The 25,915-nt window shown below is 39.7% G+C and overlaps 1 protein-coding gene and 1 pseudogene across 6 annotated transcripts in view; one reads left to right on the top strand and one right to left on the bottom strand.

Annotated features, from left to right (window-relative positions):
* Positions 1–25,915, top strand: part of UBAP2 (ubiquitin associated protein 2) — a 101,207-nt gene that overhangs the window by 23,966 nt on the left and 51,326 nt on the right. For 3 of the 6 annotated variants that reach the window (XM_070431339.1, XM_070431341.1, XM_070431343.1), the window contains exons 2-7: positions 4,527–4,666; positions 14,230–14,289; positions 14,467–14,544; positions 16,769–16,879; positions 19,784–19,937; positions 22,954–23,031. In XM_070431339.1, coding sequence (XP_070287440.1) covers positions 4,568–4,666; positions 14,230–14,289; positions 14,467–14,544; positions 16,769–16,879; positions 19,784–19,937; positions 22,954–23,031 — 580 coding nt within the window. In that variant the 5' untranslated portion in view covers positions 4,527–4,567. Of the gene's footprint in view, positions 1–4,526; positions 4,667–14,229; positions 14,290–14,466; positions 14,545–16,768; positions 16,880–19,783; positions 19,938–22,953; positions 23,032–25,915 lie in introns of those variants that run through there. The other 3 variants (XM_070431342.1, XM_070431344.1, XM_070431345.1) reach the window with 2 other exon arrangements.
* On the bottom strand, positions 9,515–13,768 carry LOC139020905 (large ribosomal subunit protein eL8 pseudogene; annotated as a pseudogene).

Raw genomic sequence — 25,915 nt, forward strand, 5'->3', positions numbered from 1 at the left:
CATAAGGGACACACTCAGGGGGCAGACTCAGTGAGTACCAAAGCCCCACTGAAGCAAGTCTTGCCCCAGAAGGGTGTCTTCAGCACAGAAGTTCTCCCACTGTAGACACAGCTGATTCTCAGACAATTGGCCTGGAGGTCAATTCCTCCCAGTGATACCTACAACAATCAAGGCTTAACTACAACAAGACTGTGCACACAGCCCACAAAGGGGTGCACCAAGAGTGTCCACCCCAGGTAATCGGGGAGGCTGAGCCACTGGGCCCTATAGGACACCTAGCACAGAAAGCCACTCTACCAACATAGGGAAGCATAAAAAATGCGGAGACAAAGAAACAGGTCACAAATGACAGAAATGGAGGAAAGCAAACTACTGGATATAGAGTTCAAAACCACAGTTATAAGGTTTTTCAAGAATTTTCTAGAAACCGCCGATAAATTTAGTGAGTCCCTCGAGGATATGAAAAAGGACCAACTAGAAATTAAGCATACACTGACTGAAATAAAGAATAATATACAGAGATCCAACAGCAGACGAGAGGATCCCAAGGATCAAGTCAAAGATTTGAAATACGAAGAAGTAAAAAACACCCAACCGGAAAAGCAAAAAGCAAAAAGAATCCAAAAATATGAAGATAGTGTAAGGAGCCTCTGGGACAACTTCAAGCATACCAACATCAGAATTATAGGGGTGCCAGAAGAAGAGAGAGAGCAAGATATTGAAAACCTATTTGAAGAAATAATGACAGAAAACTTCCCCTACCTGGTGAAAGAAATAGACTTACAAGTCCAGGAAGTGCAGAGAACCCCAAACAAAAGGAATCCAAAGAGGACCACACCAAGACACATCATAATTAAAATGCCAAGGGCAAAAGACAAAGAGAAAATCTTAAAAGCAGCAAGAGAAAAACAGTCAGTTACCTACAAGGGAGTACCCATACGACTGTCAGCTGATTTCTCAACAGAAACTATGCAGGCCAGAAGGGAGTGGCAAGAAATATTCAAAGTGATGAATAGCAAGAACCTACAACCAAGATTACTTTACCCAGCAAAGCTATTATTCAGAATTGAAGGTCAGATAAAGAGCTTCACTGATAAGAAAAAGCTAAAGGAGTTCACCACCACCAAACCAGTATTATATGAAATGCCGAAAGGTATTCTTTAAGAAGAGGAAGAAGAAAAAGGTAAAGATAAAAATTATGAACAGCAAATACATATCTCTCAACAAGTGAATCTAAAAATCAAGTGAATAAAAAATCTGATGAACAGAGTAAATTGGTGAATATAATAGAATCAGGGGCATAGAAAGGGAGTGGACTGACAATTCTCGGGGGGAGGAAGGGGTGTGGGGGGTGTGGGAAGGGACTGGACAAAAATCGTACACCTATGGATGAGGACAGTGGGGTGGGAACTGGGTGGAGGGGAGCTATGGGGGAAAAAAAGAGGAACAGCTGTAATAATCGGAACAATAAAGATTTAGTTTTTTAAAAAAGTATTTGGAACTACATATAATCCTAGAAATCTCTGACCTGTTTTGGAATATTTTAAAAAAATATATTTCATTGATTTTTTACAGAGAGGAAGGGAGAGGGATAGAGAGTTAGAAACATTGATGAGAGAGAAACATCAGTCAGCTGCCTCCTGCACACCCCCTACTGGGGATGTGCCCGCAACCAAGGTACATGCCCTTGACTGGAATCGAACCTGGGACCCTTCAGTCTGCAGGCTGACGCTCTATCCATTGAGCCAAACCAGTCAGGGCTGTAATATTTTTAAATGGACTTTAATAGAAACCTAAGGGCTTGTTGGGGTGATCTCCTATTTGAATAATTTGGTTTTATTTTATTTTTATTTTTTAAAATTTGGGGCTCTAGGTTAGGCAAATTTAACCAGCTTTTTTTTTTTTTTTTTAACATATTTTTATTGACTTCAGAGAAGAATTTCGAGGGAAAGAGATAGAAACATCAATGATGAGAGAGAATCATTGATCGCCTGCCTCCTGCATGCCCCCTACTGGTGATAGAGCCCCCAACCTGGGCATGTGCCCTGACTGGAATCGAACTGTTACCTTTTGGTTCATAGGTCGACACTCAAGCACTGAGCAACACTGGCCGACCTGAATTATTTGCCTTTATACTTCTGTATTACAATGCCAAAAGATAAAATGGTCCTGAACCTGCCATTTTGATTTTGCATGTTTGAGTATTTTATCAGGTTATATTGTTCTTTTTTAAGGTAATGTTTTTCAAGTATACATTATTTTTAAAAATACGTATATTTTTATTGATTTCAGAGAGGAAGGGAGAGGGAGAGAAAAACATTAATGATGAGCGAGAAGCATTGGTCGGCTGCCTCCTGCATGCTCTCTACCGGGGATGGAGTCCACAACCTGGGCATGTGCCCTGACTGGAATCTAACTGTGACCTCCTGGTTCCTAGGTCAGTGCTCAGCCACTGAGCCACGCCGACTGGGCATTAGTTGACTTCTTTTTATTTCTGAATAATACTCAGTTGTATGGTTGTGCTATAGATTAATCACTCTTTGAATGATATTTTTCTTATTTCCACTTTTGGGGGACTGTGAATAAAGGTGCTATGAGTGCTGTATTTAGATATTTTTTGAGAAAAGTAGCCCATGGCTATCCCAAGTTACAAGGAGGCTTAGAAATTGAGTATTTAACTTTTTGCCTTCTTTACCAGAGGAGGACAGAAAAAATGGTATGTTGTAAATGGATTTTGGTAGCTAATTCATGGTGTCAATTGCCAGCAGCTGCTGCTTGGTTAGCTCTTTTGTTTTTGTTTGGTTTGTTCCAGGAGCTTCCTGAGTTTGAGATACTGCATATGTGAACTAAACTTTTTCTCTCATCACATTGGTTGGTATCTTTGCTGAGTGTAGAATTCTAGGTTGGGAATTAAACTATGGTGTTTGTTGCTGCTGCAGTATGCTTTTAAAATTGTAAAATGTATATAATAATGAAATTATTAAACAATAATTGTCCATTTCCCCTACTCCCAGCCCCTGGTAACCATCATTCAACTCTAACTATGAATTTGATTATTCCAGATAACTCATATAAGTAGTCACACAGTATTTGTCCCTTTTTGAATGGTTTATTTCACTTAGCATAATGTTCTAAAGCTTCATCCATGTTGTAACATGTGTCAGAATTTTCATACTTTAAGTTTGAATAATAAGTAATTCATTGTATATATATAAATATATATACCACATGTGCTTATCCATAGAAACTCATGTGGCTTCCACTTTTAGTTATTGTGAATAATGATGCTATGAACATGGCTGTACATATAATCTCTTTAAGACCCTGCTTTCATCTCACTTATATGTGGAATCTAAAGCAAAATAAACTAATGAACAAAATAGGTCCAAGACATGGATGCATAGAACAGAATGACAGATCTCAGAGGGGAGGGGGGTGGAGGGGACAGGAAGAGATTAACCAAAGAACATATATGCATATGTGCATAGCCCGTGGACACAGACAATAGTGTGGTGAAGGCCTGGGGTGGGGCAGGGGCTGGTTGGAGGGGGGAAAAGGATGGGGAAATGTGGGATATCTGTAATACTGTCAATAATGAAAAACAAAAAAGACCTTGCTTTCAATTTTTTCTGTCTTGTTTGTATTACTGGAAGTGGAATTACTGGACCATATGGTAATTCTATTTTTAATTTTTTGAGTAATTGCCATGTTGTTTTCTATAGTTACTACACTGTTGTACATTCTTAACAGCAGTATTTAAGGTTTCTAATTTCTCTGCATCCTCGCCAAAACTATTTTTGATTAACCATCCTAATGGGTTGGAAGTGGTATTTCATTATTATAATCATGTTTTGGTGGCATATTATATTTAGTTATATGCTTGATACTTAAGTAGGTATCCAGTAAATATTTGTTGAATAAAGTAAAAATAGATGCACAATTGTTTTGTCTCCTTTGAAGATTTGTTGTTGTTGTTTTTAAGAATTTTTGTGAGTTTATTTGAGCCAAGCTATTGATAGTTGCTGGGAAGCAGAATCTCAATGTATTGGAATAATGCTTCTGAGAATGGCAGTTTTTCACTTTGTTTTATACAAGATTTGTTGTTTATAAGAGGCTTTTGCATTAGGTATGTCTTGCTTCTGGATATCACATTTTGCATTGGATTATTGCCAAGTAAAATTTTTACTGGATGCAGTTTTTATCTTTGTGTTCAAATAGCAACTGCAAATGGGAAGAGCAGATAAAACTATATGCAGAATAGTGGTAAAATAATTGCTGGATAAAATTCATGGTATTTGAGATTTTTGTTTAGAATTGCTGTACTTGTAAACCTTAGACTTTAGATTGCATTAGTAAAATTGGCTTAAGAGCTGCCAGGAAAATCTAAAATCCTAAATGGTTGTTTTCTTGAGAATTTCTATTCGAGAGAATCTTTGACTTATCTCATGTTTACTCCTTGCCTTGTATTTTATCCTTGCCATTTACTATGATTGCAAGTTTTGATCACCATGCCTGCTTTCTTGCAGATTTTCTATTTTGTACGCACGTTATTTTGTATATACTGTATATGATGACTTCAGTGAGCAGTGACCGTTCCCGAGGTGCTCGGGAAAAAACACAGATTTCAGCAACACAGGCAACACAACTGCAGAAACAAGTAGTGCAGGTAAGTTTTTGTGGAAGTCTTGTGGAAATTAAGGGCACACAAGTGCTTTAATGTTCTTCTTTGTAGGAAACCTCAGGATTTTAAATCTCATTTTAAAAAAGTAGCTGAAACCGATTTGGCTCAGTGGATAGATCGTCGGCCTGCGGACTGAGGGGTCCCAGGTTCGATTCCGGTCGGGGGCATGTACCTGGGTTGCGGGCACATCCCCAGTGGGAGATGTGCAGGAGGCAGCTGATCGATGTTTCTCTCTCATCGATGTTTCTAACTCTCTATCTCTCTCCCTTCCTCTCTGTGAAAAATCAATAAAATATATTTAAAAAAGAAAAAAGAAAAAATTACATCTTCAGAGTGAAGTAATTGGCATACATTCTATCTTAAATTGCCTGCAATAAAACCAAAGAAATGGATAGACCCAGCCAAAAAAATACTTAAAAAAAAAAAAAAAAAGTAGATAGTATGCCCTAGCTGGGTGACTCGGTTGATTTTAGAGAGGGAGGGAGAACGAGAGAGAAGAAGAAAGAGAGACAGAAACATTGATTGGTTGTCTCATGTGCATCCTGACCAGGGATCAAACCTGCAACATGGGTAGTGCCCTTAACTGGGAATTGAACCTGTGACCCTTTAGTGCATGGGACGACACTCCAACCAGCTGAACCACAGCAGCCAGGGCATGAATAGCCTCTTATCAAAGATGAAATACAAGTTATAAAAAATCATAGGTGCAACCCTGCTAATAATGAAAGCAATAAATTAAAGCAAATTTTATTTCTTTGTTTATCAAATAAGTAAGGATTAAATGCTTGGTCTTTTCAAGGAGGGTCAAATGAAATGTATTGGGAATGTAAACTGTCTCTGTTTCCCACTCAAGTAAAGTCCTTGGGCTGATTTCCAGAGAATCAGATTCTCCAGACTGGAGGAGGGAGAGCTCCCTTCTTCCCAATGGTTGTCCCTAAAAGTTTTTCCATGGGCCCTTTGGGGGTGGCTCATTTTCTCTAATTAGAAGAAAAACTGCCAGCTGAGTTGAGGGAAGGATTTCTAGGCCTGTAGATTACTAATTTTTCTTTTAATAAAACTATTGTGAGAATTTCTCAAAATAGTATTATATATTAATAAAACTGTGCATGTTCATTTATCCATTAATCCCATGCTGGGAAAATATCCTAAGGAAAAACCTTAATCGGGAGGCTTTATTTTGTAAGATGTTTATTGCCCAGTTCTAAATGTCCATAGAGGAATTCTGAGGTAACCTATCTAGGTAGCTGGTTGTAAGAGAGAAATTCATGAGCTCTCATGAATCAGAATAAACCTGAGTTTGGGCCCTGGGTCTGCCACTTTACGAGTTAGTTGATTCACTTAAGTCTCTTTGAACCTCAGTTTTTTTTTAAATTTATTTTTTATTGTTGGCAGTATTACAGATGTCCCTCATTTCCCCCGCTTTGTCCCCCTCCACCCAGGCCTCAACCCACCTAGGCCTTCACCACACTATTGCCTCTGACCATGGGCTATGCAAATCCTATCTAATAAAGAGGTAATATGCAAATAGACCATCACTCCAACACACAAGATGGCCACCCCCATGTGGACACAAGATGGCCGGCAGGGGAGGGCAGTTGTGGGTGATCAGGCCAGCAGGGGAGGGCAGTTGGGGGGAACCAGGCCAGCAGGGGAGGGCAGTTGGGGGGGATCAGGCCTGCAGGGGAGGGCAGTTAGGGGCGACCAGGCCGGCAGGGGAGGGCAGTTAGGGGCAATCGGGCCAGCAGGGGAGCAGTTAGGCGTCGATCAGGCTGGCAGGGGAGTGGTTAGGGAGTGATCAGGCTGGCAGGCAGAAGTGGTTAGGGGCAATCAGGCAGGAAGGCAGGTGAGTGGTTGGGAGTCAGCAGTCCTGGATTGTGAGAGGGATGTCCGACTGCCCAGTGGTATCGGGCCTAAATGGGCAGTCGGACATCCCTCGAGGGGTCCCAGATTGGAGAGAGTGGAGGCTGGGCTGAGGGACACCCCGCCCGCCCCAGTGCACAAATTTTGTGCACTGGGCCTCTAGTATTCATATAAGTTCTTTGGTTGATTTCTTCTTATTATCTCCCACCCCCACCCCCCCACATACCTCTTTCTTCTGAGATGTGTCAGTCTGTACCATGCATCCATGCCTCTGGACCTATTTTTTTTCATTAGTTTATTTTATTTAATAGATTCCACCTATAATGAGATCATGTGGTATTTGTCTTTCTCTGACTGGCTTATTTCACTTAGCATGATAATCTCCAGGTCCATCCATGCTGTTGCAAAGGGTAAGAGATGAACCTCAGATTTTTAAAATCATGCTTTGAGAGTTAGAAAAAAATTTCAAGTTGTATTCATTATTCCTGAATATCTTTTTAGATCTCCAGATGTTAACATTTATCTTTTTCTCCCTCCTACAAAGGAGAAACTGCATGCTCCTTTTTCTCTAAACCTCTTGAGAATAAGTTGCAGATGTGGTGCTTCTTTACCTGTAAATACTTGAGTATGTACAGTATTTAAAAAACAAACAGACAAGAATCTTTTGCCTAATAACAGCACAATTTTAAAAATCTGGAAATCACTTCATTAGCCAACTTAATCTATAGATCATATTTATATTTTCTTGGTTGTCCCAATAATGTCCTCTTAAGTTAATTAAGTCCTTACATTGTATTTAGGTTTTAATTCTCTTTGTCTTCTTTAACGTGAAACTTTCTGTTTCATGACATTGGCATATTTGAAAAATATAGGCCAATTATTTTGTAGAATGTTTCCTAAGTTCAGTTTGTTTGAGAAATTTTCTCATGATTAGAAAGGGGTTACACATTTTTGGTAAAGTTAGTACTGTTCTTAGTGTGTCATATCATGATGAACAGAACATAGGTTTCCTATATACTGGTGATCAGTTTTATCATTTAGTTAAAGTGGTGTTTCTCTAGTATCATGTCGGGAAAGAGAAACTAGTTGTTAAAAATTTAAAATGGTGTCTTATATTCTTTGCAGAGAATGGTTGTAAGGAATTAGAAATTGCATAAGATATGATCAGGAAGTGGTAACCTTTACTCTTAATGTATATTTCATATAGGTTATGAAATTAATAATATTTGAAATTAAGCTGGGAAATGCCAGGTTTCTGATCAATTGAGAAAGGATGCAAAATAATACTTACAATGTAGCACAACTGTTTAGACATTTAAGAAAAAAAGACTAGTAACCCTAGCCGGTGTGGCTCAGTTGGTTGGCGCCTCATCTGTGCACTGAAAGGTTGCCAGTTGTTTCTGGTTCAATTTCCAGTGGATGCAACTGATCGATGTTTCTTTCATATGTTGATGTTTCTCTCTTTTTTTCCCTCTCTCCCTTCCCCTCTCTCAAATTGGTAAAATGTAACCTCAGGTGACAATGAAAAAAAAAAGACTAGTAGACTATGTTAATGATATTTCTCTTTGGGTGATGGGCATAAGGATAATTTAAAAATATAATCCAGCTTTATTATATTTTCCAAATTTTCTGGGTGATGTCCAACAAAAAACATTTGAATATACTACGAAAGGTTAAAGTTGATGGTGTGTGGGCAGGCTAAATAGGAATCTCAGATGGTGAATAAAGAAAAATTGAATTTATTTAAAGAAAAGGGGATAGGGATATCCAAAGGGAAGGGCTACACAGCACTGAGCTAAGGAGTATTGGGTCAATGATAGCAGCCCCTAGGGCAGTGATGGCGAACCTATGACACGTGTGTCAGAGGTGACACGCGAACTCATTTTTTTGGTTGATATTTCTTTGTTAAATGGCATTTAAATATATAAAATAAATATCAAAAATATAAGTCTTTGTTTTACTATGGTTGCAAATATCAAAAAATTTCTTTATGTGACACAGCACTAGAGTTAAGTTAGGGTTTTTCAAAATGCTGACACGCCGAGCTCAAAAGGTTCTCCATCATTGCCCTAGGAGATGGAGACTCTTCCTTATATGTAGTCACTGGTGGGAAGCTTTTGTAGTCAGTGAGTTTTGGGGTCTTGGTTGATGGGTTTAGGCAGTGGGGTTGGGTCAACAGGACTGTGGATGTATGATTAGGCGCTTTTGGCAGTTTTAGTTCCTTATGTGGTTGATTCCTAGTGTCCGCCATTTCTTGTCCAACAAGTCTTCCTGGTCTTTGTTCTCCTGTGCTGGGGAAGCTTACAAAATGGCTGTTAAGAATTATATTGGCCAAAACCGGTTTGGCTCAGTGGATAGAGCATCAGCCTGCGGACTGAAAGGTCCCAGGTTCGATTCCGGTCAAGGGCATGTACCTGGGTTGCGGGCACATCCCCAGTAGGAGATGTGTAGGAGGCAGCTGATCGATGTTTCTCTGTCATCGATGTTTCTAACTCTCTATCTCTCTCACTTCCTCTCTGTAAAAAATCAATAAAATATATTAAAAAAAAAAAAAAGAATTATATTGCCTTGTAAGTCCTACCATACTATAAAAGCTATCAACACTTTATTATGAAAGTAGCTTAGCTCATTATAAGCCAAGTGAATGGAAGAGAGATCCAGAGGAAGAGATTAGTAATGCTGCTTTTCTTGGCAAGAATTTTTCAACTTGACAGATGTGTTGATGTCACTTGATGTTTGTTGTAGGAGAGGGTGCACTAATGTTTAACTTCGAATTACCAGTTGATTCTGCTTATTCCTCTGATTTCACAAGCTATACAGACCTCTTCTCAGTTGTTTGAGCTCTGCCTGGCAAATTTTTTATCATACTCTAATTTCTGTTTGTTGTTTATCTGATGCTTACTTTTCTTTTGTTTTCCTGGCTGAAGGATAATTTTTATTACTTATATGTACAGAAAACTCAACAATGTACACTTAGCCCATCTTGGTGGCCAGCTTTTTAGCCTTGGCCTTTTCCAGCTTAGCCATGTGAGCCACTGACTTTGGACCCAGGATGTTGCATCCCCATTGGCACGGATCTCATCATATCTGTTGTAATTGGTCTGGATAGCCTCCACCAGCTTAGCCAGAGCACCTTTGTCTTCTTTGTGAAGGTGACGGTGGTGCAGGTCTTCCTGTGGACTAGACGTTCTAGCTTGGCCTTCCCCTTGATAATGCAGTAGGAAACCCACACCTTATGGCACAGGGCAGGCAGGTAGACAGTCAGCTCAATGGGATGCACGTCGTGTGCAGTCGTCTACCAGCTGTGCCTTCTTGTTCTCACCAGGGTGGTGACAGTGTTACCCCTGCCCAAAGGACAGGTGGCTCCTTGGTGGAGAAATCTCCTTTCCCTGACAGCTTTTTTCTCAGCCTGGGCCAACAATCTCTTTTCTTGCTTTGTCCCTGGTCTGTACTTGTGGGTCAGCTTTAGCAGTTGAGTTGCTGTTTGGCCCTCCCAAGGCCTGGGCGAACTGGTTAATGGCAGGAGGCACTTTCAGACGCTTATGAAGAATGGCCCTTTGCCGCTACAACTGAATGTAGCGGGGGCATTTGACAAAATGGGTTAGGTCCCTTTGGGTTGTATGTCCTCTCCAATGCCAGAATTCTTGGGCCTTTTCTCAAACGGGATTTACCACTTTCTTGGCCTGCTTCTCCACGACAGCAGAGACCTGCAAACACCTTCTCTTTAGCCTTCTTTCCTTTTGGTATCTTGGGCGGCAGGAGGAAAGAGCTAATTTTCTTCTTGACTAGGGTAATTGGCAAAGGTAAAAATATTTAAAGGTCTAATTGAAAATACTTTATATTTCATTAATATTCTATGCTAGTATTGCAAAACTGTACTTGTTAAACAGCTGTTAAGTGCATCAGATGTGTTTTCAGAAGTTACTTCTAGATGGTCTGTACCCTTTCAAGAATAAAACCGATGATATTGAATTGAAATAAAGAGCACATTTGAGTCATAGTACTTAATCTTAAAAAACTAAGTCTGAATAAATTAGTAATTGGTATTTACCTTATATATGGTAGTGGGTGAAATAGTGTCAACTTTGAAATGAAATATATTTTAATAAACACTGCCTTTATAATTATTCAAAGTGTGTGTATACATCTTTTGGGAGACACCCTATATGTCCATATATTATGGATGTATATACAAATAAGGTATAAATTGGATCTTTATAGTGTTTATAGTATATAGTATATCTCCCTTTGGACATATACATTCATATATTGTGGCTATATATACAAATTAGGTATAAATTCGATCTCTATACTGTTTAGGTAGTAATGAAAAATTAGTAAAATGCAGGACCTATCTAGGTAGCCAATAAACATTATGCTAATAGATATTCACAATAAATTGTGTATGTGTTTTCCTACAAAGTAATGTGTTTATATTCTGTTTTTGTTTTTTTATATCAGAAAAACATATATGTGCCAAATAAATAGTTTTGATACTAGATGGTTACATTATAGGTCACAGTAATTTTCTTGTGGGGTATGTGAAAATTTTGTAATTTAAGGAAATTTAATTGTTTGAAGCAGTGAGTATTAGTGTGCTTGGAAGGGACCACTAGTGGTCCGTGAGGTCCAAAAGGTTGGCGACCACTGGTCTAATGTGCAGGTAGGTAAAGTGAGAGTATATAATAAGGCCCTATATACACTAGGTAGCATTGAGGTTAAATTGGCTACGTGAGAAGACACAGAGTTTCTGTACAAACATTTTTCTGGTTGGAATGGTGTAGCACTGTAGTGGTTCAGCTGAGGTCACAACAGGCAGGCATATGTTGGAATGAAAGGATTGGCCATTAGATTGGAGGGAACAGGCCAAAGCTAGCTGGATTTTGTATAAGGACTAGGGATTATTTGAAATATACACTGAGTGGCCAGATTATGATGACCACCTGATGTTTGTAGGCAAATTAGCTATAATTTCACGCTGAAGTTGCTAGAGGGCCAGACCATTATAAATAGGGAAGCAGGTTGTTTACCACAACAGTAGAAGTGATTTTTTTCTGAAGATATGGCTAAACAACATGATTTAACAGCCTTTGAACTTGGGATATATATACACTGAGTGGCCAGATTATCATGACCACCCCATCAATACTTCGTTGGGCTACCTTTTGCCTTCAATACTGCGGTGATTCTTCTTGGCATTGACTCCACGAGATGTTGAAAGGTGATGCGAGAAATCTGACACCATGCCTGATGAATAGCACTGTCCAGTTCTGTGAGATTTGATGGTTGTGGAACCAGCTGCCTGATGGCTCTTTTAACTTCGTCCCACAAATGCTCAATTGGATTGAGATCTGGTGATTGTGGGGGCCACCTAAGCAAGGTAAAGTCTCCCTCACGTTCTTGAAACCACTCCTGCACAATATGAGCACCGTGGCATGGCGCATTGTCTTGTTGGAAGAAGCCATCTCCATTGAGATATGCCATCAACATGATAGGATGAACTTGATCAGCAATGATACTTAGGTATGTTGTGCTGTCAGACGTTGTTCCACACAAAATTAAAGGGCCCAAATCATGCCAGGAAAACATGCTCCAAACCATAACACTGCCCCCACCAGCTTGAAGGGTTGTACTCATGCATGTGGGGTGCATGCTTTCATGCTGTTTCTGCCAAGTTCTCACTCTGCCATCTGCATGATGCAACTGGAAACGTGATCCATTGGACCACATGACTTTTTTTCAATGCTCGACTGTCCCATCCTTGTGTTCCTGTGCAAATTGGAGATGTTTTATCTTGGTAACTGCAGACAGCAAAGGTGTTCGAACAGGCCTTCAGCTTCCATATCCCATAAGATGCAGTGTACGGCTAATTTGCCTACAAACGTCAGGTGATCATAATCTGGCCAGTCAGGTTGTGTGTGTGTGTGTGTGTGTGTGTATACATATATGTATACACACACACATATACATATCATATACACAAACACACTAGGGGCCCGGTGCACGAAGATTCGTGCACTGGGGATGGGTCCCTCAGCCCGACCTGCACCCTTTCCAATCTGGGAGCCCTCAAGGGAGCCCTCTCCAATCCGGGAGTTTCTCTCTGTCTTTGCAATCATATGAGTGAATTGACTGAGACCCCCAACCCAGTTTGGTTTGTTGCTCACAGAATAATAGAGGCATTTTTTTTTCTTTGCTTCATTGGTGGAGATTTCCTGGAAATTTTAGGATATCTTCCCTTTAATTTTTCCTAAATACTCTGATTTTACTTAACGTCTCTCACCTTTGCTTTCCCTCCATCCCCCACCGCAACAGTAACTTGCTCACTTTGCTCTAGTGTCTAGGAGATCCATCTGCCACCAGAACTACGATTCCCAGCATTCCTGGTGCTCCCTGCGCTCTTGGTTTCCCCTTCCTGCTGTCTCCGTCCCACGGCCTCCCACTCTGCCAAGTTCTCCAAGCCCCCAGCTCTCCCTCTCTGCTCTTTGTCTGGTGACTTGGGGAGCCAAGTTCCTCAATCCGCTCCACACTCTGCCGGCTCTCCCACTCTGCTCTCCGCCGGCTACCGAGGGAGCCATGTCCCCCCAAACCTCTGGCTCTCCTGCTCTGTTCTCTGTCTGGTGGCTTGGGGTAGCGACTGAGAGAGCCATGTTCTCCCAAGCCACCGGCTCTCCCACTCTGCTCTCCTCCCGGCGCCTGTGTATGCAAATTAACCCACCATCTTTGTCGATTTAATTTGCATACTCCTGATTGGCTGGTGGGCGTAGTGGAGGGGTGGTCAATTTACGTGTTTCTCTTATTATATAGGATATCCCACGTTCAAAGGCTGTTAAATTGCGTTGTTTACCCATATCTTCAGAAAAAAATCACTTCTACTGTTGTGGTAAACAACCTGCTTCCCTATTTATAATGGTCTGGCCCCCTAGCAACTTCAGCGTGAAATTATAGCTAATTTGCCTACAAAGGTCAGGTGGTCATCATAATCTGGCTTCTCAGTGTATATGTACTTAAAGCAGAGAAGAAAAGTTGTTCATTATTAGTTCTTGTGCAGATCATTCAGTAATTTTAAACATTATTTTGGGAGTTAGTATAAATTTTAGCTAACAAGGGTAACTTTTGGGGGGAACAACCTGTTTCTGAGTAATTTTTGATTTATCAGAAAATTGCAGATATAGAAGAGAGAGTCCCTATATACCCCTCACCTAGTTTCCCTGTTGTCATAACCATGGTACATCTGTCAAAACTAATAAACCAAATTGGTATATTATTATTAACTCACTGCACAAAAGAGTAACTTTTTCCATACCTTTTAATTTATTATTGTCAAAAACACCATAAAATGAAACCACAACAATTAAGAAACTTGAATTTTTTAAAAAGGATTTTATGTTTAAAAAGCAGCTGGAAAAGAATTTTCTTCAGAGGTGACTAGTTTTATGTTTGAGTTTCTTTTTAAATTTTTTTTGTTAAAACCATTTTTTATTGCAATTAAAAAATAGTAACTTTTAAAATAACTTTTATTTAGATAAATATAGCCTTTTAAGAACTGACCATGATACCTTTTTAGAGTTGACAACAGAGCTTTTTTGTTTTGATAGCAAACCTGATTCTAAGCCTGTGTCCTGGCAGTTGTTTTCACTGTTTCTTGTTCTACTTTCTCTTAATGCTGGTTACTCCCATCTCTCCAGGGGAAAGAAAATTCAAATGAGTCAATGAAGATGAATAACAACTTTAGGTCATTTGGCCAGGTAAATAGGACCTTTACATTATTTAATTTGATACTTAATTTACCTTATGGGTACAGGTTGTGTATGTTTATTACCGTATTTGCTGGAGTGCTAGAGAGGTTTTATCCGTTTTTCATCAGAGTTTGGCATCTAACGTATTTTTGTACTCAAATCTTAACAATTTTTTATACTTTTCAGGCAACAGCTGAACAGATGCGTCTCGCTCAGGTGATCTTTGATAAAAATGATTCAGAATTTGAAGCTAAAGTTAAACAGGTATGTTTCCGGCAAAGATGTTACCTATTTTTGTTAATGTTTTAAAAAGAAAATTTTACTAGAGATTTTAATTTTATTTTAAAAAACTATTTTTATTGATTTCAGAGAGGAAGGGAGAGGGAGAGAGATAGAAACATCAATAATGAGAGAGAATCATAGATCAGCTGCCTCCTGCACGCCCTCTACTAGGAATCAAGCCCGCAACCTGGGTATATGCCCTGACTGGGAATCTAACCGTGACCACCTGGTTCATAGGTCAGTGCTCTACCAATAATTGCTCCTTGGAGTGAACATCCCACAGTGAACTCTTTAGTCCTTTACTATGTAAACTCTTTGTTCTTACTTATAGTTCCTTTCATCAGACTAATGATAATATTTTTGGAAGGCCACAAAAAGAATTTATTAAAAATTATAGAATTCATTCTCTGGAATGAGATTTATGTACAGTTTGAGACATACCACATATTATATTGTCTTTTATCTGAATAGCATAGCAGATACACAAGCAAGAGCACTGGTTCAGGAGTTCAGAGTTTTAAGTGCTAACTTTAGTTCTGTTTCTTACTGATCCAATCACTGGAGGAATTAAAAAAAAAAATTTTTTTTTTTAATCCTTACCCGAGGATACTTTTTCCATTGTTTTAGAGAGAGTGAAGGGGAGGGAGGAGGAGGGGAGAAACACACACAGGCAGGCATAGGTTGGAATGAAATAGAGAGAGAGAGAGAGAGAGAGAGAGAGAGAGAGAGAGAGAAAGAGAAAGAGAGAAAGAAAGAAACATTGATATGAAAGAGACACACACTGTTACACCCTGTCCATGCCCTGACGGGGTGGGGAGCGAACCTGAAACAGGAATGTGCCCTTGATGGGGAATCGGAAACCATGACCCTTCTGTCCATAGGCTGACACTAACTACTGAGCAACCACCAGGGCAATCACCTGAGGGATTTTGATACTTACTGTGCATCTTAACAATTGCATATGACAGATATTGGCTTAGTCCAGATCATTGATAAAAATCTGATTATTAGTAGATATCCAGAGACCAAAGTGTACTGGAAAGTGTGTAGAACTTTCACTGTTATAGGGAGAAAATGAGAGAGACAGTGGTGTAATGCAAAGAGTTATATTTATGAGATCAGGAGACCTGGTTTCCAGATAGGCTTTGCTCTTTTTTTTTTTCTGTTAGGCTTTGCTCTTAACTAGCATTTTAACCACAGAGAAATTACTTTAAATGTTGGGGTCAAATGATTTTGAACTGCAGCTAGTACATCCTATATATAACAAAAGCCCAGCAACTGAAGGACAGAATGACCGGTTGACCAGTCGCTATGACGTGCACTAAGGGGGCAGACGCTCAACACAGGAACTGCTTCCTGGTGGTCAGTGCGCTCCCTCAGTGGGAGCAGCTGCTCAGAGGGTGGGTCTACAGCAGGCCACGCCCTCCACCAGTGCATGAATCCCATGCATCGGGCCTCTAGAACTAAAATAGTTAAGATAGTTAAAACACAATAGATACTTAAGTCATACAGTTGTTAACTGATAATTGAAACACTTTTATTTTGCCTAATCTGATTGCTCTTTGTGATGAAAATGTTAAGCAGCTTAATCTCCCTTGTTATACAGAATGCACCAAAGGGATTTCTTTGATTTTGTCAAACATAGCACCCTGTGGAATCTGCTTGAGAATATATTATGTGTAGGAGTGAGTTTTGTGATCACTGAAGAATTCCTTGTGAGACCTTAGCTGTTATAATTTATATGTGTTATAATCCAAGTAGTAATATCTTATGTAGGGAACTTTGTCCCTATGCAAAACAGTTGGACTGAATATTCTGTTAATGGTGCCCACATACATGAGGTCTTTGGGAAACATAAAATCCTACTTAATATTTGTGTAGTTTAGAATTTTAGGAATGCAGGCTATGGACCAAGTTTGAGTAGACAATAGCTGATCCATAGTATTCTGAGGATGTTGGTATATATGTATGCTGCTGATTAATAACCTGATATTGGTCATCTTAAAGGAGGGTTAATTTGTAGTTTGACTACCAATGATGAAAAGACATGGGGTGGCCAAAAACAAAACAGGTAAAAGCTCAGAGTGTAGAAGAGGCCATCTTCATGTGGAAGGACTGAATAATTTCTGTCTTTATGCAGAAGAATCTGAAAATATCAAGTGCCATTTTTGGGGTCTCCCTAACCATGTTCTTATAATTTCAACAGCTTATGGAAGTGACAGGAAAAAATCAGGATGAATGCATAGTCGCCCTACATGACTGTAATGGAGATGTGAACAAAGCTATCAATATATTGCTGGAAGGGAATTCAGACACGGTAAGATTATTAAGTATTATTCGTTGATTTGCAGTGCTAAGATTTGTTTCCAACCCCATATTGCATTTTAAACTTCACCTTATATGGGGGTGGGGATGGAGGGAATTATGGGTGCCATTCCATATTTGTTTTAAGTTCCAGAAAGAACACTAACCTGAAATGACTGTTTTTGTTATATATGGTTTCTTCATGAAGTCGTAGAATCTGAAGACTCGAAAGAGAACTTGGTCATCTACTCCAGCCTTACACAGTTTCCAAAATTCTCTGGGCCTGTGGATATTTTCACCACCTGAAAAAACTTCTCTTGGCTCCACTGCTCATGTTTCTTCATCTCAGTCGTCACCTCTTACTACTCCTTATATCTCTAGACTAACAGAAAACCAGGATTTGCTGGTATATCTATTTGCTTATGTGTGAATATTCTACAGACACATTTTTCATGACAGTTTGACAGATATATAAAAGGAGAAAAGTTTTTAAATTATTTTTGGGTGTTTTTTAGCTTAGAAAGTTTGAGGAATGTGCAGGCACACTAGAACTCATCTCTCTTCTTTTAGGAAGGATGCAACTAAAGCCATACCAGGCAGTTGCCAGCACTAATCTTTTGATTCCTATGTGGAGAGATTGCACAATATTTCATTTGTATTTTTAAATTGAGGAAACCGCTTCCGAGCAGGTTAAAACAACTAATGACTTATTGAAAAAGGGGTACAAAGATGACCCATCAAAAAGTGCCTTCCTTGCCCAGCCAGAGTGGCTCAGTTTTTTTGAGCAGCGTCCTGTGCACCGAAGGGTTGCTGGATTGATTCCTGGTCAGGGCATATACCTGAGACTGTGGGCTCAGTCCCTAATCCCTGGTCAGGGCATGTACGAAAGGCAGCCAATTGATGTTTTCTCTCTCCCTTCCTCTCTCTCTCTTTCTAAAAAAAAACATGTCTTGGTTCAGGATTAAAGGGGGAAAAAAAGTAGCTTCCTTGTCAGTGTTTAGGTTTAATGATATTCTCAGTTTTAGGGATAGGCTGTATTAGAGTCAGGCTGTGTAAAAATGAACTGCCCTGACAAGGTCAAATGTAAAATGAGTATTTTTTTATTTAATATGAAACAAGAAAAATTAATTTTGTAGTTAAATACTTAGGTACTTGGGAAAATCTTTCACTATTTGAATATAGCAGTATTTGTGGGTAAAATTCCATGCAAAATAACACTGGTCCACATGGTAAACCACTAAATATGTCAGTTTGTTGGGAAAATATATAATGTTAAGTGTTGAAATAAAATTTTGAATAGCTTTTGTTTGCTAACAGGCATGTATTTACTGTTTTGTTTTTAAATATGGGGAATGTGTTTAACTCATTGCTAATGGATTCAGTGTAGAATGGCTCCGTTATTTTCCAAATGAACTGAAGGTCTTACCTTCCCTTTTTATAAAAATAATCAATATGAACAAATGAAATATATTCAAATTATTAATGGGAGGGCCTATTTTTTTTTTTTTTTTTTTTTTTTTTTATCATAGAGATAGGACAGGATACTACTTTTTGTTGCTTTTCCTTTACATCCAGCAGATTTCATTCTTTTCTGTGGTAACCGGGTGAATTTTTAAGTCTTAAAAGTCCAGTTCTCTCTTTGTGGTTTATTGAGTTTTAACATCTCCTCTGGGACTGAATCCAAAGGAGGTGTTCTGGACTGAATGTTACATCAAGAATGTCTTTTTGGTTACCTCTTAAACCTAGAAATCACAGTGGTAGCCAGATCTGGCTTGTTTTCTTCAAAGGCCAGGAAACAGCAAATTAGTGCTTGAATCTAGTCACAAAAGGTGTATGCTTGATTGGAGGTAAGGGGACTGGAGGGGAAATGCAGAAGCAGAGGGAAAGTTGTTGAGGATTATTTTGTGGTGCATATTTACTTTCCATGCTGTCTGCAGCATGGCTAACCAGCCGCAGTAAGGAGTATCTTCTGACTGAGGTAGAGTTAATTGGAGGTGGGGAGGCGGGATGCTATGTAAATACTCTAGCTAGGAGCTAGAACATTTAAAGTAAACTGTGAAAGCCTGGCCGGCATGGCTCAGTGGTTGAGTGTTGACCTATGAACCAGGAGGTCACAGTTCAATTCCCAGTCAGGGCATATGCCCAGGTTGTGGGCTTGATCCCCAATGTGGAGCATGCAGGAGGCAGCCAATCAATGATTCTCTCTCATCATTGAGGTTTCTGTCTCTCTCCCTCTCCCGTCCTCTCTGAAATAAAGAAAAATAAAACTGTGTTTTGTGTACTCAACTGTAAACCTACTTTTGCCCCGTCCTGTATATGGTATGATTTGATTTGGTATCACCATTAGAGGAGAGATGGAGAAGGGAGGTTTTATAAATAAATCATTGACTTCTCATTAGAATAGGTCTTTGAGGTTTAAATTTCAGGTACTTAAAAAAACTAAACCAAAATTTTGTCTATTAAAATTTTTTTGATGGTTAGTTTGAGTAACTGAATAGGGAAAGTTGTATTCGTGAGATTTTAGGGCATTATTTTATGTATCTTTGTAATCTTTGAGCTAATCTATATATTTAATAGACTTAAGCCCTACTACTGACGTAGGTGAGGGTGGCATAAAGTGGGAAACTGGGGAAATGACATTTACTTTACTCACAAATCAGCATAGAAAAAAGCCTTTTTGGTGTTAGAACAACATAGAGTATGTTGTCAGTTCAGCTAGTTGCTGTAATCTTTTGTGCTCTATATAGCAAAGGAGCTTAGCAAGAGGTTGCTGTCTTTAGCATTGGAAAGTAGAACTATATGGAAAAGAATGAAAATGGTAGCAAGCAAGCTACAAGGCCTGGATAATTAGGTTTGGAAGATACATGCACACATTCTTAGTAATTGTACACTCTTTGACAACTCTTATCTTCGGTAGACTTCATGGGAGACTGTAGGGGGGAAGAAGAAGAATTTTGGAAAAGAAAGTTCAGAAAACAAAGAGAATAGAGAGAAGAGAAGTGAGAGAGAAGTGAGTCGTGGACGTGGAAACAACAACCGGAAAGGAAGAGGTGGCAATCGTGGGAGAGAGTGTAAGTATAGACCTTTCTCCTGAACTTTTTATGATGGAAATTTTCATGCAAGCTGAGTGATCCAAAGAATGTCCATAAATCCATTCCCTCAATGCTCCATTTGTTATAATTAACATTTAGATTCTAATGAACTACTTAGTTAATTTAGTAATTGATGCAATTTCATATCAGCATTGACCGGGGCTGTAGTTAGTTAATTATGTTTTGTGTGTTTTGACTGCCTTCTCTCCTGGCCGGTATGGCTCAGTTGGTTGAGCATCATCCCCTGCACCGAAAGGTCCCTGGTTCGACTCCTGATCAGGGTACATGCCTGGATTGCAGGTGTAATCTCCAGTGGGGAGCAGGTGATCAATGTTTCTCTCATCGATGTTTTACTCTCTCTCCCTCTTCCTTCCTCTCTCTCTAAAATCAATAAAAACATTAAAAAAAAAAAAGACTGCCTTCTGTTGTGAATCAAGTATATCCTCTAATTTTATTTTGTTTTATTTTATTTATTTATTTATTTTTAAAAATATATTTTATTGATTTTTTACAGAGAAGAAGGGAGAGAGATAGAGAGTTAGAAACATCGATGAGAGAGAAACATCGATCAGCCACCTCCTGCACATCTCCCACCGGGGATGTGCCCGCAACCCAGGTACATGCCCTTGACCGGAATCGAACCTGGGACCTTTCAGTCCGCAGGCCGACGCTCTATCCACTGAGCCAAACCGGTTTCGGCACATCCTCAATTTTAAAGGAGAATTTTCATTCACAGATAGATGAAGCTCTTTATTCTTCCTCATGGTATAGGCCCGTCGTCAGCAAACTGCGGCTCGCAAGCTACATGCGGCTCTTTGGCCCCTTGAGTGTGGCTCTTCTAAGGCTTAGGAGTACCCTAATTAAGTTAATAACAATGTACCTACCTATATAGTTTAAGTATAAAAAATTTGGCTCTCAAAAGAAATTTCAATCGTTGTACTGTTGATATTTGGCTCTGTTGACTAATGAGTTTGCCAACCACTGGTATAGGCAAAGGTTAAAATAAATAGAAAGTTGTTGACTAGGGAAGATTTTTCTCAGTACTTGCCATTCGACCCAGGAACAGCAACCTGGTGTATAGATACACCAAAGTAGCTAAATTATGAATGAATAAGATGTAAATATTAAACATTACATTAGAGACTTTTTATAAATCTTCTCTTGAGGATATGTTTATTGATAGAGGAAAGGAGAGTTGGTGGGGAGGTGGGAGAGAGAGAAAGAGAAACATCGATTTGAGAAACAGATCAGTTGCCTGCTGTACACATCTTGAACGGGGATCAAACCTGAAACCTAGGTATGTGCACTGTCTGGGAATTGGACCCTGCAACATTTTGGCATACAGGACAACACTCCAACCACCTGAGCCACTCAGCCAGGGCTCACCTTAGAGATTTTTGCTAATTTATTCCGTGGATATTTACTGAGTACCTGTTGTGTACTCAGTACTCTTATAGGCATACAGCAATAGATGATGGTACAGACATTTTTGCCCTCCTAAAACTTACCTTTTAATGGAGGTAGAGTGAGATGTGACAATAAAAAGGAAAAGTAACATTTTATATTAATATATATTAATGGTGTTATGTAGAAATTATGCTGTGGATAAAAACAAAGAACAGAGAGATTGGGATTATAAAGAGAGATGTGGTAAATTTATTTTTTATTTTACTTTATTTTATTTTTTAAAGGGAGCTAAGTCTGTGAGGTCCAACATGTGTTATTTTCTTTTCTTTCTTTCTTTTTTTAAATATATTTTATTGATTTTTTACAGAGAGGAAAGGAGAGGGATAGAGAGTTAGAAACATTGATCAGCTGCCTCCTGCACACCTCCTACTGGGTATGTGCCCGCAAACAAGGTATATGCCCTTGACTGGAATCGAACCTGGGACCCTTCAGTCTTCAGGCTGATGCTCTTTCCACTGAGCCAAACCGGTTAGGGCAGATGTGGTAAATTTAAATGGAGTGGCACCTTCATGAGAATTCATAGGAATTAATCTCTAAAAGAGACGAGGGGAGCAAGCTATGCCAATATCACTCATAGAATTTCTATATTATATAGAATCATTAATGCCAATATAGGTATGAGGAGAAGAAAAGACTGTATGGCATCTTCTGGACAGTATTCTGTAAAAACCTGTCTCTAACATTAATTTCTTCAATAACAGTATTTCCTTGATGGTGTTGTTTTGCTATTCTATGCCCTTCCAGACCTTAAACCTAACTAGTCAGTGTGGTTTATTACATAGTTGAATAACAAAGGTGGCTTTTAAAAAAATATATATTTTATTGATTTTTTTACAGAGAGGAAGGGAGAGGGATAGAGAGTTAGAAACATCGATGAGAGAGAAACATCGATCAGCTGCCTCCTGCACACCCCCCACTAGGGATGTGCCTGCAACCAAGGTACATGCCCTTGACTGGAATCGAACCTGGGACCTTTTAGTCCGCAGGCTGACGCTCTGTCCACTGAGCCAAACCAGTTAGGGCAACAAAGGTGGCTTTTTGAAACAAACTTATTTTAGGGGAGGGCAAGTCCAAATAGAAGAAATAAAAAGTGGTATGTCATTTTAATTTCTTTTTAGAATTGTTACCTATAAATTAATAAGGAAGATGTGCTATTACTCAGTTTTTGAGACACTTGTTTTTTAAAAAAAATATATTTTCATTGATCTCAGAGAGGGAGAGGCAGAGAGAGATAGAAGCATCAATGATGACAGAGAATCACCAATCGGCTGCCTCCTGCACGCCCCACACTGGGGATTGAACTCACAACCTTGGCATGTGTCCTCGACCAGAATCGAACCCAGGACCCTTCATTCCGAAGGCCGATGCTTTATCCACTGAGACAAACCAGCTAGGGCGAGCCACTTTTGTTTTTCTTCTTTTTAAAAAACCTTTGGTTATATTTTAGCCTTTTAAAAAAAGTCTTTTTGTTCTTGCTTTTAATAGCTGTCTGGTATGATTATGTATGAGGTCCTCTTTTATTTCTTAGTTAGAGGTGAAGAGAATGGAATTGATTGCAATCAAGGGGACAAGCCTTCAGACCGTGGCAAGCGAGCCCGTGGCAGAGGTAAGATAGAATAAGGGGGACAGGAGATGCTTGTGATCCAAAGGAGGAGGCAGACAGTTTGCTGTACTGGTCTCTAAGACATGACAGTGTACTCTGAAAGAATGGTTCATCTTCTGAAATCTTTTGATTTCATTTACTGATGTTTATGAATGAAGTGTTTTGATTATGTAATTTTGGTTGTTTTCAAATGAGCTGTGAAGACCCTTTATATGAATGATGTAAAATTTGAAGTTCTGCCCTGGCCCATGTTTCTCAATGTTTAGAGCATTGATCCTGTAATGTGCACGGAAGGGTCCCCAGTTTGATTCCCAGTCAAAGGCATGTGCCTGGATTGCCAGTTCACTCCTTGCCCTGGTTGGGGCACATGCGGGAGCAACCAATAGGTGTTTGATATCTCCCTCTCTCCCTCCATCCCTCCCTCTCTCTCTAAAAAAATAATTGGGAAAAATATGGTCAAGAGAGGATAACAACAACAAAAATTAGAAGTTTTGACCAAAATGTTATTATAAATTCTCTTATGTTGGACTTTAGGAAATGTGTTTTCTCCACTAACTTTTTTTTTTTTTAATCCTCATCCAAGAATATGTTTTTACTAGAGGCCCGATGCACGAATTTCTGCAAGGGGCTTGGCCCTCGCAGCCCCTCGCAGCCTCGGCTGGCCCTTGCAGCCCCAGCTGGCCCTCGAAGCCCTTCGCAGCCCCAGCTGGCCCTAGCAGCCCCAGCTTTGTCTGGAAGGTCGTCCGGATGGTTGTTCTGCTCTTTGGTCTAATTAGCATATTAGCTCTTTATTATATAGGATAGGATTGATTCTTAGAGAGAGGAAGAGGGAGAGAAAAACATCAATGTGTGAGAGAAACATCAATCAGTTGCTTCCCGTACATGCCCAAACTGGAGATCGAACCCGAAACCTAGACATATGCCCTGACCAGGTTCTACCCCCACAGCCTTTTTGGTGTACAGGATGACGCTCCAACCAACAGTGCCACCCAGCCAGAGCTACCCACTGGCTTTAAAATTAAAGTTACTGGCCCATTGATTATCTTCCCTCCTCTCTTTTTTGTTAGTGATCATTTCTTACCATTTTTATTTATTTATTTATATTTTAATCCTCACCCAAGGATATTTTTCCACTGATTTTTAGAGAGAGTAGAAGAGAGGGGGAAAAACAGAGAAATATCTGTGTGAGAGAAACACATTGATTGGTTGCCTCCTGCATGAACCCTAACCAGGGCCCTTGGTTGGGGAGGAGCCTGCAACTGAGGTACGTTCCCTTGACCGGAATCAAACCCAGGACCCTTTGGTCCGCAGGCCAACGCTCTATCTACTGAGCCAAACCAGTTAGGGCTCTTACCATTTATTAATTTGGGATATTATGCTACTTTAGGAATGTAGTTTCGTGTTGGCCTGGTGGCTCATTTGGGAGGAGCAACTAAAATTATTCTGAAATGCAGGAAAGAGATAAGCAGAGAGAAGTTTACTGTTTTATAGAGAGCTAGGGGCCCAGTGCGTGAAATCATGCAAGACCCAGGACCCAGAGGCGGGACCCAGAAACCTGTCCGCTGCCCTGATGGGACCCAGAAACCCACCCGTGCCTCTGGTCTAGTCCTCCAGAGTCAAGTTCCCACCCAGCCTTGCCCCGCCCACCCCGAGCACGCAACCTCCTGTGATCAGTCGTTATGGCATGATGGTGTGACGACCACAGGCTTTTTATATAATAGATAGTGTATAGGTGATATGTTTTGTAGTCTACATCAGTATATTTAATAAATTTTCAGGCGTTTTGCTTTCAGGTATTTTAGACTTGATATGACATAGGCCCTTATTTCCTATCTTGTTTCATCATTTTTTTTTTCTGTATTTTCCAGTATATATTGTTTTAAAAGTAAACCACCTCTTTATTTTTTGGTCTTGGCATATTTAGGAATTACAAAATAATATAAAATTTAGAGAGACTCATTTTTTAAAAAAATATATTATATTGATTTTTTACAGAGAGGAAGGGTGAGGGATAGAGAGTTAGAATCATCGATGGGAGAGAAACATCGATCAGCTGCCTCCTGCACACTCCCTATTGGGAATGTGCCCGCAACCAAGGTACATACCCTTGACCGGAATCGAACCTGGGACCCTTGAGTCCGCAGGCCGACGCTCTATCCACTGAGCCAAACCGGTCAGGGCGAGAGACTCACTTTTATTGGCCCTTTTATTTAACTTTGTATTGAATGTGCTTTATTTATAAAAAGATACTACAATACTTTTCATATGGGCCATCTGATTTTCTTTGCTATACCAGAATGTGTTTATGTATTAGAAATGACACTCTCATCTTAAAGGTTAGATTACAAAAATAGTTGTTTTTAAGTTATATAAATAAGTGAGAAGTTATAGTCAGGTCACTCCCCTACTCTTTTTATTCATATAAATTTCTTTACCTTATTTATTGGTGCTGGCTTGCAGGATGTGTGTGTTGTTTATGTCTTGTCTTAAATGAGATTGAGTCAGGTAAGGTAGTGAATACTACTTGAGGTTGCAGGCAGGTGGTTTCTTTCTGGACGGAAGAAAAATAATGCTGTGGAAAAGGCAACAATAATTACTTCCTAACCCAGTGGTCGGCAAACTGCGGCTCGTGAGCCACATGTGGCTCTTTGGCTCCTTGAGTGTGGTTCTTCCACAAAATACCGACTTCTGCGCGTGGGCCATGAAGTTTCGATCGCACTGTACATGCGCACCCGCACGGGTATTTTGTGGAAGAGCCACACTCCAGGGCCCAAGAGCCACATGTGGCTCGTGAGCCACAGTTTGCCGACCACTTCCCTAACCTTTTCCACTCCTTTACCTTACTTATGCCACTTGTTTTATATTAAGAAACCCAAATTAATATATC

This window comes from Myotis yumanensis, unplaced genomic scaffold, assembly GCF_028538775.1.
Source record: "Myotis yumanensis isolate MYYU_CA2020_CCGP unplaced genomic scaffold, mMyoYum1.0.hap1 SCAF_12, whole genome shotgun sequence".
Taxonomy (NCBI): Eukaryota; Metazoa; Chordata; class Mammalia; order Chiroptera; family Vespertilionidae; genus Myotis; species Myotis yumanensis.